The following is an 18,006-nucleotide window of genomic DNA, read 5'->3' on the forward strand; positions in this document are numbered from 1 at the left end:
GCATTCGTCCACCTTGAATATTATTCATGTTCTGGTTAAAAAGGCCCTAATGATTTATGCTATACAACGTTTGACATGTTTGAACGAACGGAAATATAATTTTTCCCCTCGTTCATGACGAGAAGTCCGGCTGGCTTAGATCATGTGCTAACAAGACGGAGATTTTTGGACATAAATGATGAGCTTTTTTGAACAAAACTACATTCGTTATGGACCTGTGATACCTGGAAGTGACATCTGATGAAGAGAATCAAAGGTAATGGATTATTTACATAGTATTTTCGATTTTAGATCTCCCCAACATGACGTCTAGTCTGTATCGCAACGCGTATTTTTCTGGGCGCAGTGCTCAGATTATTGCAAAGTGTGATTTCCCAGTAAGGTTATTTTTAAATCTGGCAAGTTGATTGCGTTCAAGAGATGTAAATCTATAATTCTTTAAATGACAATATAATATTTTAACAATGTTTTCTAATTTTAATTATTTAATTTGTGACGCTGACTTGACTGCCGGTTATTGGAGGGAAACGATTTCCTCAACATCAATGCCATAGTAAAACGCCGTTTTTGGATATAAATATGAACTTGATAGAACTAAAAATGCATGCATTGTCTAACATAATGTCCTAGGAGTGTCATCTGATGGAGATTGTAAAAGGTTAGTGCATCATTTTAGCTGGTTTTATGGTTTTGGTGACCCTGTCTTTGACTTGACAAAACATTACACACAACTCTTGTAAATGTACTGTCCTAACATACTCTAAATTTATGCTTTCGCCGTAAAACCTTTTTGAAATCGTAAAACGTGGTTAGATTAAGGAGATGTTTATCTTTCAAAGGGTGTAAAATAGTTGTATGTTTGAAAAATGTGAATTTTGACATTTATTTGGATTCAAATTTGCCGCTCTTGAAATGCACCTGCTGTTGATGGAGTGCACCACGGGTGGCACGCTAGCGTCCCACCTAGCCCATAGAGGTTAACGAGAGTCTTGTCTTTAAAATGCTGTGAAATAGTCATATGTTTCAAAAATGGAAGTTTTCGGATTTTAGAGGAATTTGTATTTCGCGCCACGCCCATCATTGGATATTGGAGCAGGTGTTCCGCTAGCGGAACGTCTAGATGTAAGAGGTTAACGTACATTGATGCCTATAGAATGTTAAATTCATTGACATCTATAGGATGTTGACGTGAATTGACGTCTATAGAATGTTAACGTACATTGACGTCTGGGGAATGTTAACGTACATTGACTTCTATAGAATGTTAACGTACATTGACGTCTATAGAATGTTAACGTACATTGACGTCTATAGAATGTTAACGTACATTGACATCTATAGAATGTTAACGTACATTGACGTCTGGGGAATGTTAACGTACATTGACGTCTATAGAATGTTAACGTTCATTGACGTCTATAGAATGTTAACGTACATTGACGTCTATAGAATGTTAACGTACATTGACGCCTGGGGAATGTTAATGTACATTGACGTCTACAGAATGTTAACGTACATTGACGTCTATAGAATGTTAACGTACATTGACGTCTATAGAATGTTAACGTACATTGACGTCTATATCTTATACTCTTAAAAGACGTCCATATATTGATACAGGTGCCGTATCTTAATTTGAGCCAGTTTGCTACAGCAGCAAAATAAAGGTGCAGGAACAGGAAATGTAAATAGTTATGTGGATAATAATTAACGAACATTTTGTGTAGGGCTTGACACATTTTTTTGTTAGGGTAAATCAAGTCTGAAATATTAAAGTGGAAATTACAAACGTTAGAAGCGTTTTTAAACCTCCAATACACCACCTTTGCACAGCAGGAACATTCCTGGAGTAAGATCAAATTAAGAAACGCCATTTGTATACATTTGATATAAATAAATATAAATACATTGATATAAATAAAACACTATGGATTATTTCTTGAAGTACAACATCTGAAGGATTAAAGTCGCAAATCTTTACTGACCTTCTTCAAGCATCTTGTTGATGTCTCCTTCAGTGTCCAGCCTTCCATCTGAGGAACCACGGTGAGCAGTGATCAGGATAGAGAGGAAATCTTTATGTCTTCTACTGTAATCTAACTCAACCCAGCAGCAGGTCAAAGTTATATTAACATTCAACTATCCGTCAATGTGATGTCAGAGAGCTGTGATTCCCAAACTTTTGCTTGCTTCTTATTATTAAGCAAACCTTTCAAATGCTATCGTGACACACAAATTGACCAACCCAAGCCTAAGCCACGGCCTTGCTGTGTGCCAATATTCCAGATCAACCATTTTGGAAACATGGAAACTTACTCTCAATAACCCTGGTGACCTTTGTGATGGAAGGCACTCCTTCGATGACCCTGGTAACCTTGGTGATAGCGGGTTCGCCCTCGATGACCCTGGTAACCTTGGTGATAGCGGGTTCGCCCTCGATGACCCTGGTAACCTTGGTGATAGCGGGTTCGCCCTCGATGACCCTGGTAACCTTGGTGATAGCGGGTTCGCCCTCGATGACCCTGGTAACCTTGGTAATGCTTGGTTTTCCCTTGATTACCCTCTTCACCTTGTTGAAGGTAGGCTCACCCTCGACAACTCTTGTAACCTTGGTGATTGCGGGTTCGCCCTCGACGACTCTGGTAACCTTGGTGATTGCGGGTTCGCCCTCGATGACCCTGGTCACCTTGGTGATAGCGGGTTTGCCCTCGATGACCCTGGTCACCTTGGTGATAGCGGGTTCGTCCTGGATGACTCTGGTCACCTTGGTGATAGCGGGTTCGCCCTCGATGACCCTGGTAACCTTGGTGATAGGGGGTTCGCCCTCGATGACCCTGGTAACCTTGGTGACGGACGGTACTCCCTCGATGCGTCTTGTAACCTTGGTGAGGGTCGGCTCTCCTTTGATCACTCTGGTCACCTTGGTGATTTCAGGCACTGGAGAGGAAGAAAGATTGATTAAATCCTCAGCATCTGAAGGGTCTATAACCCCAGCAAAGATACATTGGAAATGTGACAAATGTACTGATTAAAAACCAAACATTTATCAATACAAAAGGTTGATAAAGAACGGTATGAGTGAGAACCCACTGCTACCCATGTGAAGAAGCCTTATATTTTCTCCCTTCCAAAACCCCACGAACCCCTGCATTGTTACTTAAAACCTGTTGGGGATAGGAGGCAGTATTTGCACGGCCGGATAAAAAACGTACCCAATTTAAACTGGCTAATACTCTTGCCCAGAAATGAGAATATGCATATAATTAGTAGATTTGGATAGAAAACACTCCAAAGTTTCTAAAGCTGTTTGAATGGTGTCTGTGAGTATAACAGAACTCATATGGCAGGCCAAAACCTGAGAAGATGCCATACAGGAAGTGCCCTGTCTGACAATTTGTTCTCCTTCTGTTGCATCTCTATCGAAAATACAGCATCTCTGCTGTAACGTGACATATTCTAAGGCTTCCATTGGCTCTCAGAAGGCGCCAGAAAGTGTAATGGGGTGTCTGCAGTCTCTGGGCGAAGTACAGCAGCTCTGTTTGTGAGTGGTCAGGCTGGGAACAGTGACATTGGAGATGCGCGTTCATGAGAATTCTCCATTTTTTTCTTTCAGCCTTTGAATGGATACAACGTCGCCTGGTTGGAATATTATCGCTATTTTACGAGAAAAATAGGATACAAATTGATTTTAAACAGCGTTTGACATGCTTCGAAGTACGGTAATGGAATATTCTGAATTTTCTTGTCACGAAATGCGCTCGCGCGTCACCCTTCGGATACTGACCTGAACGCACAAACAAAACGGAGCTATTTGAATATAACTATGGATTATTTGGAACCAAAACAACATTTGTTGTTGAAGTAGAAGCCCTGGGAGTGCATTCTGACGAAGAACAGCAAAGGTAATCCAATTTTTCTTATAGTAAATCTGAGTTTGGTGAGGGCCAAACTTGGTGGGTGTCAAATTAGCGAGCCGTGATGGCCGGGCTATGTACTCAGAATATTGCAAAATGTGCTTTCGCCGAAAAGCTATTTTAAAATCTGACACCGCGACTGCATAAAGGAGTTCTGTATCTATAATTCTTAAAATAATTGTTATGTATTTTGTGAACGTTATTCATGAGTAATTTAGTAAATTCACCGGAAGTTTGCGATGGGTATGCTAGTTCTGAACATCACATGCTAATGTAAAAAGCTGGTTTTTGATATAAATATGAACTTGATTGAACAAAACATGCATGTATTGTATAACATAATGTCCTAGGAGTGTCATCTGATGAAGATCATCAAAGGTTAGTGCTGCATTTAGCTGTGGTTTTGGTTTTTGTGACATATATGCTTGCTTTGAAAATGGCTGTGTGATTATTTTTGGCAGGGTACTCTCCTGACATAATCTAATGTTTTGCTTTCGCTGTAAAGCCTTTTTGAAATCGGACAATGTGGTTAGATTAACGAGAGTCTTGTCTTTAACCTGTTATGGCTAGGGGGCAGTATTTTCACGGCTGGATAAAAAACGTACCCGATTTAATCTGGTTACTACTCCTGCCCAGTAACTAGAATATGCATATAATTATTGGCTTTGGATAGAAAACACTCCAAAGTTTCTAAAACTGTTTGAATGGTGTCTGTGAGTATAACAGAACTCAAATGGCAGGTCAAAACCTGAGAGATTCCTTTACAGGAAGTGGCCTGTCTGACCATTTCTTGAACTTCTTTGCCATCTCTATATTTTACAAAGGATGTCTGCTCTAACGTGACACTTCCTACGTCTTCCATGGGCACTCAGAGCCCGGGAAAAAACAGAATGTCGTCATCCCAGCCCCAGGCTGAAACACATTATCGCCTTTCTCAAGTGGCCGATCAAGGGAGTGTGGGCTTAGGCGCGTGACCTGGCCGCCCTCGTCTTTGTGATTTTTCCTCTGTTTGCCGAAAAGGAGATTCCCGGTCGGAATATTATCGCTTTTTTACGAGATAAATTGCATAAAAATTGATTTTAAACAGCGGTTGACATGCTTCGAAGTACGGTCATGGAATATTTCGAATTTTTTTGTCACGAATTGCGCCATGCGCGCGACCCTGATTTACCATTTCGGATAGTGTCTGGGACGCACGAACAAAACGCCGCTATTTGGATATAACGATGGATTATTTTGGACCAAACCAACATTTGTTATTGAAGTAGCAGTCCTGGGAGTGCATTCTGACGAAGACAACAAAAGGTAATCAAACTTTTATAATAGTAAATCTGATTTTGGTGAAGGCTAAACTTGCCGGGTGTCTAAATAGCTAGCCCGTGATGGCTGGGCTATGTACTTAGAATATTGCAAAATGTGCTTTCACCGAAAAGCTATTTTAAAATTGGACATATCGAGTGCATAGAGGAGTTCTGTATCTATAATTCTTAAAATAATTGTTATGCTTTTTGTGAACGTTTATCGTGAGTAATTTAGTAAATTGTTAGCAAATTCCCGGGAAGTTTGAAGTATGCTAGTTCTGAACGTCACATGCTAATGTAAAAAGCTGTTTTTTTTATATAAATATGAACTTGATTGAACAAAACATGCATGTATTGTATAACATAATGTCCTAGGTGTGTCATCTGATGAAGATCATCAAAGGTTAGTGCTGCATTTAGCTGTCTTCTGGGTTTTTGTGACATTATATGCTAGCTTGAAAAATGGGTGTCTGATTATTTCTGGCTTGGTACTCTGCTGACATAATCTAATGTTTTGCTTTTTTTGTAAAGCCTTTTTGAAATCGGACAGTGTGGTTAGATAAAGGAGAGTCTTGTCTTTAAAATGCTGTGAAATAGTCATATGTTTGAAAAATTGAAGTTTTTGTATTTTTGAGGAATTTGTAATTCGCGCCACGCCTATCATTGGATATTGGAGCAGGTGTTCCGCTAGCGGAACGTCTAGATGTAAGAGGTTAAAACGGTGTAAAATAGTCATATGTTTCAGAAATTGACGCAAACGTCCCACCTAGTCAAATACAGGCTCACGTTGGATTGGGCTCAGACCCAAAAGGACAGATACTGGCCTGGACTCTCCTTCTCTAGTAACGATACAGTGACAGCTCAATTACATCATCAACAAGAGACCAATTACTTCATCAACAAGAGACCAATTAGGCTACCTTATCAACAAGAGGTCAATATTCCACATGGGAGGGACAGAGGACAATATTCCACGTGGGACGGACAGAGGCCAATATTCCACATGGGACGGAGAGAGGTCGATATTCCACATGGAAGATAGAAAGGGACAGATGTCAACGTTCCACATGGAAGGTAAACTACTGGATCAGCCTCTGTCTCTCAGAACAACCGCTGTCCGACACTTGAGCCATTATGCCAAGAGATCTGAACCCCTTGACAAAATCGCCAGGTCGCTACAGTAACATACAAGGCTGCCGTAGGACTGACGTCCAACCCGCTGAATTTCAGAAATGGGACACTGCTAGAACTTCAAACATAAATAACTAAAGGAGTCAATGTATTTAGTTATATTATTATATTATATTATTATTAATGTTAAATGTTAAAATTATATTATTATTATATTATTATATTATTATTATATTATATTATTATATTATTATATTATTATATAATATTATTATATTATTATTATATTATTATTATATTATTATATTATTATATAATATTATTATATTATTATTATATTATTATTATATTATTATATTATTATATAATATTATTATATTATTATTATATTATTATTATTATTATTATTATATTATATTATTATATTATATTATTTTATTATTATTATTATTATTATTAAATTATTATATTATATTATTATATTATAATATTATATTATATTGTTATATTATATTATTATTATATTATTGTTATATTATATTATATTGTTATATTATATTATTATTATTATATTATATTATATTGTTATATTATATTATATTGCTATATTATATTATTATATTATATTATATTATTAGTATTATATTATATTATATTATATTGTTATATTATATTATTAGTATTATATTATATTATATTGCTATATTATATTATTATATTATTATTATTATATTATTATATTATTTTATTATTATTATATTATATTATATTGTTATATTATATTATATTGTTATATTATATTATTATCATTATATTGTTATATTATAATATTATTATATTATATTATATTATTATATTATTATTATTATATTATTATATTATTTTATTATTATTATATTATATTATATTATATTGTTATATTATATTATTATCATTATATTATATTATATTGTTATATTATATTATTATCATTATATTATATTATTATATTATATTATTATATTATTATTATTATATTATATTATTATTATTATATTATATTATTATATTATTATTTTATATTATATTATATTGTTATATTATTATATTATATTATATTATATTATTATATTATTATATTGACTTAAACATCTGTTTACCTGATTCCACGTCGGATTCCGATTGGACGTGAGATGTCGTGGTGATTGTCCTCTCTGCAAAACAAACGAACACAAAGCTGGTATTACGTCAATGTTCAGAACAATCGACGACGACGATGATGAAGTCGGTAATGATGAACTTACTGATGAAGGTGAGGGGGATTTTGGAGTAGGAGAATCCAGAGACATACTAAAACACAACAACAACAAATGAGAGGTTGGAATAAGGTAAGACAGAAAACACACACACACACACACACACACACACACACACACACACACACACACACACACACACACACACACACACACACACACACACACACACACACACACACACAGCTGCGCTACCTTGATCTGGATGTAATTGATGAGTTTCTTCAGCAGCACCAGCAGGGACTCGCGACCCACAGGCAGGTCTGGAGATCACAGATACATGGTCACACACACACACACACACACACACACACACACACACACACACACACACACACACACACACACACACACACACAGCATGCACGAGCACACACACACGCATGCATGAGCACACACACACACACACACACATGCATGCACGAGCACACACACACACACACGCACACACACACACACACGCGCACGAGCACACACACACACACGAGCACACACACACACACACAAGCACACACACATGCATGCACGAGCACACACACACACATGCATGAGCACACACACGCATGAGCACACACACACACACACACGCACACACACACACACACGCGCACGAGCACACACACACACACGAGCACACACACACACACACACACACACACACACACACATGCATGCACGAGCACGAGCACACACACGCACGAGCACACACACACACACACACACGCACACACACAGGTAACTCACCCCCAGGGTAAAGGATGTTCTTCACCACGTGAATCACTCCGTTGGTGGCCATCAGATCAATGTCGGACACGTCCAGCGAGTTCACGTGGATGGACTTGTTCACCTGTCGTACAACACAGTCATAACGGTGTTATAACTAATGCTATAACTATAGGATTACCAATGATAGACATGATGGAGTTGTTCACCTGTTATAACAAGGCTCCTAAGAGTTATAAACAGTTATAACCATTGTTATTAATTTAACCAATAGTAATAGGATGTAGTACAGTATACATGGATAGAGTTGTTCACCTGTTATAACAAGGCTCCTAAGAGTTATAAACAGTTATAACCATTGTTATTACTTTAACCAATAGTAATAGGATGTAGTACAGTATACATGGATAGAGTTGTTCACCTGTTATAACAAGGCTCCTAAGAGTTATAAACAGTTATAACCATTGTTATTACTTTAACCAATAGTAATAGGATGTAGTACAGTATACATGGATAGAGTTGTTCACCTGTTATAACAAGGGTCCTAAGAGTTATAAACAGGTATAACCATTGTTATGACTTTAACCAATAGTAATAGGATGTAGTACAGTATACATGGATAGAGTTGTTCACCAGTTATAACAAGGGTCCTAAGAGTTATAAACAGGTATAACCATTGTTATGACTTTAACCAATAGTAATAGGATGTAGTACAGTATACATGGATAGAGTTGTTCACCAGTTATAACAAGGGTCCTAAGTGTTATAAACAGGTATAACCATTGTTATGACTGTAACCAATAGTGATAGGATGGAGTACAGTATAAGTGGATGGAGCACCTGGGAGAGCTAATAACATGTAATAATAATAATTGTTATTATTATAAATGTTATTCAGTTACATGAACTGTGTTTTAATTGAAATGTAAACATTAGCTATAGTTAATTAAAAACTTAAGATATTCAAATGAACTCCAAAACATGATCTACGCACCAACAGCGTTTTCCAGCCAACACAGAACTGTAGTTCCATTGGCTGTCTGTACCCCGACATGTCATCTCATTTACATAATTTACATTTACGTCATTTAGCAGACGCTCTTATCCAGAGCGACTTACAAATTGTTGCATTCACCTTATGATATCCAGTGGAACAACCACTTTACAATAGTGCATCTAAATCTTTTAAGGGGGGGGGGGTTAGAAGGATTACTTTATCCTATCCCAGGTATTCCTTAAAGAGGTGGGGTTTCAGGTGTCTCCGGAAGTTGGTGATTGACTCCGCTGTCCTGGCGTCGTGAGGGAGCTTGTTCCACCATTGGGTTGCCAGAGCAGTGAACAGTTTTGACTGGGCTGAGCGGGAACTGTGCTTCCGCAGAGGTAGGGGGGCCAGCAGGCCAGAGGTGGATGAACGCAGTGCCCTTGTTTGGGTGTAGGGCCTGATCAGAGCCTGAAGGTACGGAGGTGCCGTTCCCCATCTCCACTGGTCAAACTGCTTAGGGACCTAACATCTTAACTAACAGTGTGTAGGAAAACCATTACATTGATTAAGTTGTCATTGATCAAGTTTCACTTGGGAGATATAACAGCAACAATGATATATGATGATAACAGACAGCGCTTACAGATAATTACACTGTAGGACGATAACAGCAGTGGACACCCAGTCATAATGATTCCCTCTCTAATAACATCAGGACATTGTTGCGTAATCGTACTGAAGGGCAGCTGAAGAGTCAAGCGCAGGAGAGCAGAGATGTCAATGTATTCGTCTGTAATAATAGGCAAGTCCCAAAACGGTACAGGTACAATGTCCTTAAACGCCCGAGACCATGGAACACACAGGAGGAAAACAACGCTCCTACTATGGCAGTTCCAGATGGCGGTTCCAGATGGCAGTTCCAGATGGCAGTTCCAGATGGCAGTTCCAAATGGCGATTCCAGATGGCGGTTCCAGATGGCGGTCCCAGATGGCGGTCCCAGATGGCGATTCCAGATGGCGGTTCCAGATGGCGGTTCCAGATGGCGGTTCCAGATGGCGGTTCCAGATGGCGGTTCCAGATGGCAGTTCCAGATGGCGGTTCCAGATGGCGGTTCCAGATGGCGGTTCCAGATGGCGGTTCCAGATGGCGGTTCCAGATGGCAGTTCCAGATGGCGGTTCCAGATGGCGGTTCCAGATGGCAGTTCCAGATGGCAGTTCCAGATGGCGGTTCCAGATGGCGGTTCCAGATGGCAGTTCCAGATGGCGGTTCCAGATGGCGGTTCCAGATGGCGGTTCCAGATGGCGGTTCCAGATGGCGGTTCCAGATGGCAGTTCCAGATGGCAGTTCCAGATGGCAGTTCCAGATGGCGGTTCCAGATGGCAGTTCCAGATGGCAGTTCCAGATGGCAGTTCCAGATGGCGGTTCCAGATGGCAGTTCCAGATGGCAGTTCCAGATGGCAGTTCCAGATGACAGTTCCAGATGGCAGTTCCAGATGGCAGTTCCAGATGACGGTTCCAGATGGCAGTTCCAGATGGCAGTTCCAGATGGCGGTTCCAGATGGCGGTTCCAGATGGCGGTTCCAGATGGCAGTTCCAGATGGCGGTTCCAGATGGCAGTTCCAGATGGCAGTTCCAGATGGCAGTTCCAGATGGCAGTTCCAGATGGCGGTTCCAGATGACAGTTCCAGATGGCGGTTCCAGATGACAGTTCCAGATGGCGGTTCCAGATGGCGGTTCCAGATGGCGGTTCCAGATGGCGGTTCCAGATGGCAGTTCCAGATGGCGGTTCCAGATGGCAGTTCCAGATGGCGGTTCCAGATGGCAGTTCCAGATGGCGGTTCCAGATGGCGGTTCCAGATGGCGGTTCCAGATGGCGGTTCCAGATGGCAGTTCCAGATGGCAGTTCCAGATGGCAGTTCCAGATGGCGGTTCCAGATGACAGTTCCAGATGGCGGTTCCAGATGGCAGTTCCAGATGACAGTTCCAGATGGCGGTTCCAGATGGCAGTTCCAGATGGCGGTTCCAGATGGCAGTTCCAGATGGCGGTTCCAGATGGCAGTTCCAGATGGCGGTTCCAGATGGCAGTTCCAGATGGCGGTTCCAGATGGCGGTTCCAGATGGCGGTTCCAGATGGCGGTTCCAGATGACATGTCCCTCCCATTGTTGGAGGTTTTGGAACTTTAACTTTCTGTGCCCCCAGGGAAACTAATTTCCTGTAATTTAACTGTCGACTTGTGTCTCTGGGGACGGACATGTCCAGTGAGAGACAGAACAGTTTCTCTCCTATTCTGGGTCTCTCTCTCTCTCTCTCTAACCCTCGACTTAGAGTGTCTCTCTCTCTCTCTCTCTCTCTCTCTCTCTCTCTCTCTAACCCTCGACTTAGAGTGTCTCTCTCTCTCTCTCTCTCTCTCTCTCTTTCTCTAACCCTCGACTTAGAGTGTCTCTCTCTCTCTCTCTCTCTCTCTCTCTCTCTAACCCTCGACTTAGAGTGTCTCTCTCTCTCTCTCTAACCCCTAATTTGAGCCACTATCTCTAACTCTGTGAACACGCACTCCCTATGAAGACACACACTCAAGCACACACACACACACACATTTTCACCTCAGGATATGTAAGGTCACTTCTTACTTCCTGTCTGTCTTCACGTCCCCATTTAGACAATAGCCAATAATCTCCTCCCATTACAGCTATCCCCCCCCCCGTTCTGCCTCTGAACAAGACAGTTAACCCACTGTTCCCCGGTAGGCCGTCATTGAAAATAAGAATTTGTTCTTAACTGACTTGCCAAGTTAAATAAAGGTAAAAAAAAAGAAGGTAAAAGTAAAATAAACAAATTTAAAAAAAAATCTGTTCCTTCAGAGTCTGTATCTGTGGAGTTCAGCCAAAACGAATAGCATCTGGCTTTCTGACGATTACATGTCATCTCCTCTCTCTCCACTCCTCTTCCTATCACTCTTTCCAACGTTTCCTCATCTCTCTCACACGTTTCATTTACATTTTAGTCATTTAGCAGACGCTCTTATCCAGAGCGACTTACAGTATTGAATCCATACATTTCATACATTTTTTTTCCTTTTTTCTCTGTACTGGCCCTCCGTGGGAATCGAACCCACAACCCTGGCATTGCAAACACCATGCTCTACCAACTGAGCCACAGGGGGACATGGTTTCCTCATCTCTCTCACCCTTTCCCACGTTTCCTCATCTCTCTCACCCTTTCCCACGTTTCCTCATCTCTCTCACCCTTTCCCACGTTTCCTCTCTCTCACCCTTTCCCACGTTTCCTCACCTCTCTCACCCTTTCCCAGAGAGAGAGAGAGAGAGAGAGAGAGAGAGAGAGAGAGAGAGAGAGAGAGAGAGAGAGAGAGAGAGAGAGAGAGAGAGAGAGAGAGAGAGAGAGAGAGAGAGAGAGAGAGAGAGAGAGAGAGAGAGGTGGAGAGTCCTGACCATTTGACCTAACATCTTATGGTAACTAGCTCTATGATCCTGAACAAACTGCTAGCCTAAGTCATTCATTATATGTGCAGTACATTTGGAAAGTATTCAGACCCCTTCCCTTTTTCTACACTTTGGTATGAAACAGCCTTATTTTCAAATAGATTAAACAAAAAAGAACCCTCAATCTACACACAATACCCCATAATGACAAAGAAAAACAGGTTTTTAGAAATGTATAAAAAAAAAAAAAAAAATGAAATACCTTATTAAGTATTCAGATCCTTTGCTATGAGACTGTAAATTGAACTCAGGTTCCTCCTGTTTCCATTGATCATCCTTGAGATGTTTCTACAACTTGATCGGAGTCCACCTGTGGTAAATTCAATTGATTTGACATGATTTGGAAAGGTACACACCTGTCTATATAAGGTGCCACAGTTGACAGTACATGTCAGAGCAAAAACCAAGCCATGAGGTCGAAGGAATTGTCCGTAGAGTTCCGAGACAGGATTGTGTCGAGGCACAGATCTGGGGAAGGGTACCAAAAAATGTCTGTAGCATTGAAGGTCCCCAACAACACAGTGGCCTCCATCAGTCTTAAATGGAAGAAGTTTGGAACCACCAAGAACTGAACAATCGGGGGAGAAGGGCCTTGGTCAGGGAGGTGACCAAGAACCTAATGGCCACTCTGAGAAAGCTCCAGAGTTCCTCTGTGGAGATGGGAAAACTTTCCAGATAGACAACCATCTCTGCAGCACTCCACATATCAGGCCTTTACGGTAGAGTGGCCAGACGGAAGCCACTCCTCAGTAAAAGCCACATGACACAGCTTAGAGTTTGCAAAAAGGCTCCTAAAGGACTCTCAGAACATGAGAAACAAAATTCTCTGGTCTGATGAAACCAAGATTGAACTCTTTGGCCTGAATACCAAGCATCACATCTGGAGGAAACCTGGCACCATCCCTACGGTGAAGCATGGTGGTGGCAGCATCATGCTGTAGGGATGTTTTTAAATGGCAGGTACTGAGAGACTAGTCAGGATCAAGGGAAAGATGAACTGAGCAAAGTAAATTGAGATCCTTGATGAAAACCTGCTCCAGAGCGCTCAGGACCTCAGACTGGGGTGAAGGTTCACCTTCCAACAGGACAACAACCCTTAGCACACAGCCAAGACAACGCAGGAGTGGCTTCGGGACAAGTCTCTGAGTGTCCTTGAGTGGCCCAGCCACAGCTCGGACTTGAACCCGATCGAACATCTCTGGATAAAACTGAAAATAGCTGTGCAGCGATGCTCCCCATCCAACGTGACGGAGCTTGAGAGGATCTGCAGAGAAGAATGTGAGAAACTCCCCAAATACAGGTGTGCCAAGATTTTGGCGTCATACCCAAGAACACTGAAAGCTGTAACAGCTGCCAAAGATGCTTCAACAAAATACTGAGTAAAAGGTCTGATTATTTATTTAAACGTGATATTTAATTTCTTTGTTTTTTAATACATTTTCAAACAATTCTATAAACCTTTTTTCACTTTGTCATTATGGGGTATTGTGTGTAGATGGATGAGGGAAACAAACAGTTGAATCCATTTTAGAATAAGGCTGTACCGTAACAAAATGCGTAAAAAGTAAAGGGGTCTGAATACTTTCCGAATGCACTGTAAGAGTTCATGTAAGTCTTGTTACTGTAACCCTTGGCTTGTGGTAGTGAAGGGTGTTTCCCCAGGATAATGATGTAATTGCAGACAGTAATGAGAGGAAATGCTGCCTACTAAGTTTCCGTCTGCTCTGCCTCTGGGACTACCTCAGAGCAGTGTTGTGTTCGAGACCACATAAATCAAGTCCGAGTCAAGACCAAAACCAGGAGGGGGGTGGGGGTGAGACTGAGTCAAGACGGAGACAAGGGGTCCAAGACCGCGTGGGGGGGGTGAGACTGAGTCAAGACAGAGACAAGGGGTCCAAGACCGGGAGGGTGAGACTGAGTCAAGAACGACACCAGAAGAATGCGAGTCCAATTTAAGACCATAATTGTAATTTTGTCAAATCAGCACCATAATAAAAGTTCTAAATTTCCAGTATCTCTGTGTTCATATTTCAGAACAACATACTGATTCTGTAGACATTCAGAATAGTGAGAAAACGCTGATGGAAAATAGATCCACTCTACAAATGATTACTAACCCAAACACAGCGGGGAACAATGGGCCTAAGGAGTTATAAAATAATGATTATAATAATAATGTTCATTATATTATTATTTTTAACGACGTTCTGATTTAATCTCTTCAGTTTTTTTGTTGGAATAGATAGTGTTAACGCTGAAGAGAAAAAATATCCAATCAGGATTTTTCTTTGCTGGTCTCTGGGGAGATAAATCTAGCTAGCTAAGTCAGCCATTGGCTAGGCTATCAGATAGTAAATAAAGGCATCGGCCATTCAACTATATTAGGGAAACATTTTGGAGTGACAGTGGAATCAAACGTTCACAGTTTGACTTAATGGGTAGGACCGACAGCTGTAGATTTCCCAAGGTCTAGCAACGCTAAGCTTTTGTTGTCAGCTAGATTGCAGTGGCTCCAACAGGTGTTATCAAAGTGGATGTTTTTGCTAATTTGTTAGCTTCTCCCTTTTCAAAAAACATCTTTCAACAAGAAGTTAAGTTTCAAATGGTCATCATCTGCTGAGTGGAACTGTGTGTGTTTTTTATTGCAGTGCGCTTGCTGTTGTCAGCCATCTCTTTGAAAATAACCTGTGTGTGAAACATTGGTACATTTAAAGTGGAAAACCTGTCAGCATTTTATCAACATTACATCTTATTCAAATCTGTTCATATATTGTACACCCCCAGCAAGAATACAACATTTTTTTTTTTTTTTACATTTTCTGACAAGCGACCACTTAAATATTGTCATTTTCACAAATTCTTAGAACGTTTGGGAATTAGGTATAGTAAGGAATGTGAAAATTCTATAGGCAATAGAGTGGGAAAGCGGCCATTTTGGTCAAATTAATAGACACTGCAGTAAATAAAACGGAATAAAACATCTGTCTTGTCCAGGACAGGAGTCTACACAGACCGGTGAGCTATAGCCAATCAGAGCTACAGTAGGCCTTTATACAAACAAGACATTTGCCACACGGTCCTGCCATCATTCACTTTGAACTGGACTGTGTGTTTACAGGCAGTAGGACCTGCCATCATTCACTATGAACTGGACTGTGTGTTTACAGTAGGACCTGCCATCATTCACTATGAACTGGACTGTGTGTTTACAGGCAGTAGCAACAATGTGACTTTAGATCATTAGAACACATTCACCAAAAGCCACAAAATCCACCTGAATGGATTTCTGCAAATATGTAAATACCACGGGAGTCCTCTTACATTCGGGAACCTTACTACAGCCCTATTGGTCAAACAACCAGGAAAAGGTAGGCTCTCTCTCCCTCAGTTATACACATCAACAAGATCAACAACTAATGCTAGCCAGAGCAAGATGAGCTAAAAATCTAACGAAGGAACATTAGATAAACCCACACAAACTTTTTTTCAGCTAGTTTGCCGTCACAATTTCACTGATAAACGATGGGGAATTGTAGCCTCTTCGTCCTTCTGCAGCTTGCCTACCAATTGGGTGCTTATCCCAACCAAGCACCCAAGCTAACTGGCTAAAGTCGGCTAGCTTTCTAGCTAGCTACTTCCAGACATCGAATGAGAGAACCTCACTAATGACCATTTTACTCGTTGTAACAGAACTGGTCAGGCTGTTTACGTGTTATCTAGAACGTTCTTGAATAACTATAACTTTTTTTTTATCTATGTTTACTGACACCAGGTCGTATTTAGCGGGTGTTGCGAGTTCGTAAATCCATCAGTTGTTCTGTGCTCTGGCACACTTCTGACGAAAGTGCTCTGAAATCAGAGTAGATAGAACAGAGGGAATTTGCGAACACAAGAGATAACTGGATAACAGTAGTTCAAGTTCTTGCTAGCTAACCAAATGACGCCTGCGTCTCTAGCTGCGTGTTGCCACCGGAAAAAAAACGACATGAGTGCAAACTGAGTGGAACCTGTCAGAATCGCAAACCTGCCACCAGTGGCGTGTATCCATGGATACCAAGGGAAGCCAGGCTTCTCCCCCCCCGAAAAATTATTTAAAAAAAAAATATAATAATAATGTGTCTTCTCTCTGTTTCAGAATTTTCCTTCAATTCACAAGAGGCTGAATGTATCGCACCGGAGAAAGCCTCCGAGTGAGCGAAACAGCACCCCTCTGTCTCTCGACCTGTAGGCCATCTATCTGATGCTGTCTGGTCCAAATGAGTATCACCTCCCTTGACAACAAAGAAAAATAGTATAACAATTTGCAGATCGGCATTGAGCTAAACTGAGTGAGCTGAACTGTGAATGGTCCTGCCGCACCAAAGAAACGTTTCAAGGTGAAACCAGTTTGGATTTGACATCACTGGTATCAAATCCCTTTGAGAGCATATGTCATTGACAGAAAACTTTAATTGTTGCATCTCGTTGTGTCGTTGTACTCCGGTGGCTAGCTAACCAGCTAGTTAAAATTGTCCCTTTTCTAAATTAGCCATGGATGGAGATAACGATTTGGACTTGTGGTTTTACTTAATTCTCCGTACTGGCCAAGGATTATAAAGTCAATTCTGATCCAAGCATTAATTCATACATTGTTGTGGCCCTGACCTGAGAGGATGGAAGTTCAATATGTAGCTAGATGTAGAAGGCTAAATGTTAACTAGCTAACATTGCTTTCTCCATCCATGAATGGAAGTTAGGCTAGCGTGCAAGCATTTTAGCCATGTAGCCTAGGACAACAAACAATTAAAGTGTGTACTGTATGAGAATGGTTTAGTGTACATACAGACAGCACTTGCAGGTTGTGTCCCTGGATGGTCTTGAGCAGGTTGGTGACCCCTCCCTCCAGTCCGCCGTTGATGAACACTCCGTTACTGAAGTGGTACAGGAGGATGGTCCGCAGAGCGTTCACGTCACCTAATGATAACATCACACAAGAAAAACAGGAGTTACACAAATATGTATCTCAACAGTGGCTCCCTCTACCACTTAGATCTCCTTTTATGAACTGAACTCAAACAACTGGACAGGTGCCATCACTGAACTCAAACAACTGGACAGGTGCCATCACTGAACTCAAACAACTGGACAGGTGAAGCATTGAACTCAAAGAACTGGACAGGT

The 18,006-nt window shown here is 40.8% G+C and overlaps 1 protein-coding gene across 11 annotated transcripts in view; it reads right to left on the bottom strand.

Annotated features, from left to right (window-relative positions):
- Positions 1–18,006, bottom strand: part of LOC100380654 (periostin) — a 73,583-nt gene that overhangs the window by 13,434 nt on the left and 42,143 nt on the right. For 2 of the 11 annotated variants that reach the window (XM_045717455.1, XM_045717458.1), the window contains exons 13-20: positions 17,669–17,799; positions 8,386–8,488; positions 7,837–7,904; positions 7,630–7,675; positions 7,486–7,539; positions 2,531–2,937; positions 2,317–2,491; positions 1,986–2,033 (exon numbers count right to left, since the gene is read on the bottom strand). In XM_045717455.1, the coding sequence (XP_045573411.1) occupies positions 1,986–2,033; positions 2,317–2,491; positions 2,531–2,937; positions 7,486–7,539; positions 7,630–7,675; positions 7,837–7,904; positions 8,386–8,488; positions 17,669–17,799 (1,032 nt within the window). Of the gene's footprint in view, positions 1–1,985; positions 2,034–2,316; positions 2,938–7,485; positions 7,540–7,629; positions 7,676–7,836; positions 7,905–8,385; positions 8,489–17,668; positions 17,800–18,006 lie in introns of all 11 variants that reach the window. The other 9 variants (XM_045717453.1, XM_045717456.1, XM_045717463.1 and 6 more) reach the window with 8 other exon arrangements.

The sequence above is a fragment of the Salmo salar genome, chromosome ssa04 (genome assembly GCF_905237065.1).
Source record: "Salmo salar chromosome ssa04, Ssal_v3.1, whole genome shotgun sequence".
NCBI classification, from domain to species: domain Eukaryota; kingdom Metazoa; phylum Chordata; class Actinopteri; order Salmoniformes; family Salmonidae; genus Salmo; species Salmo salar.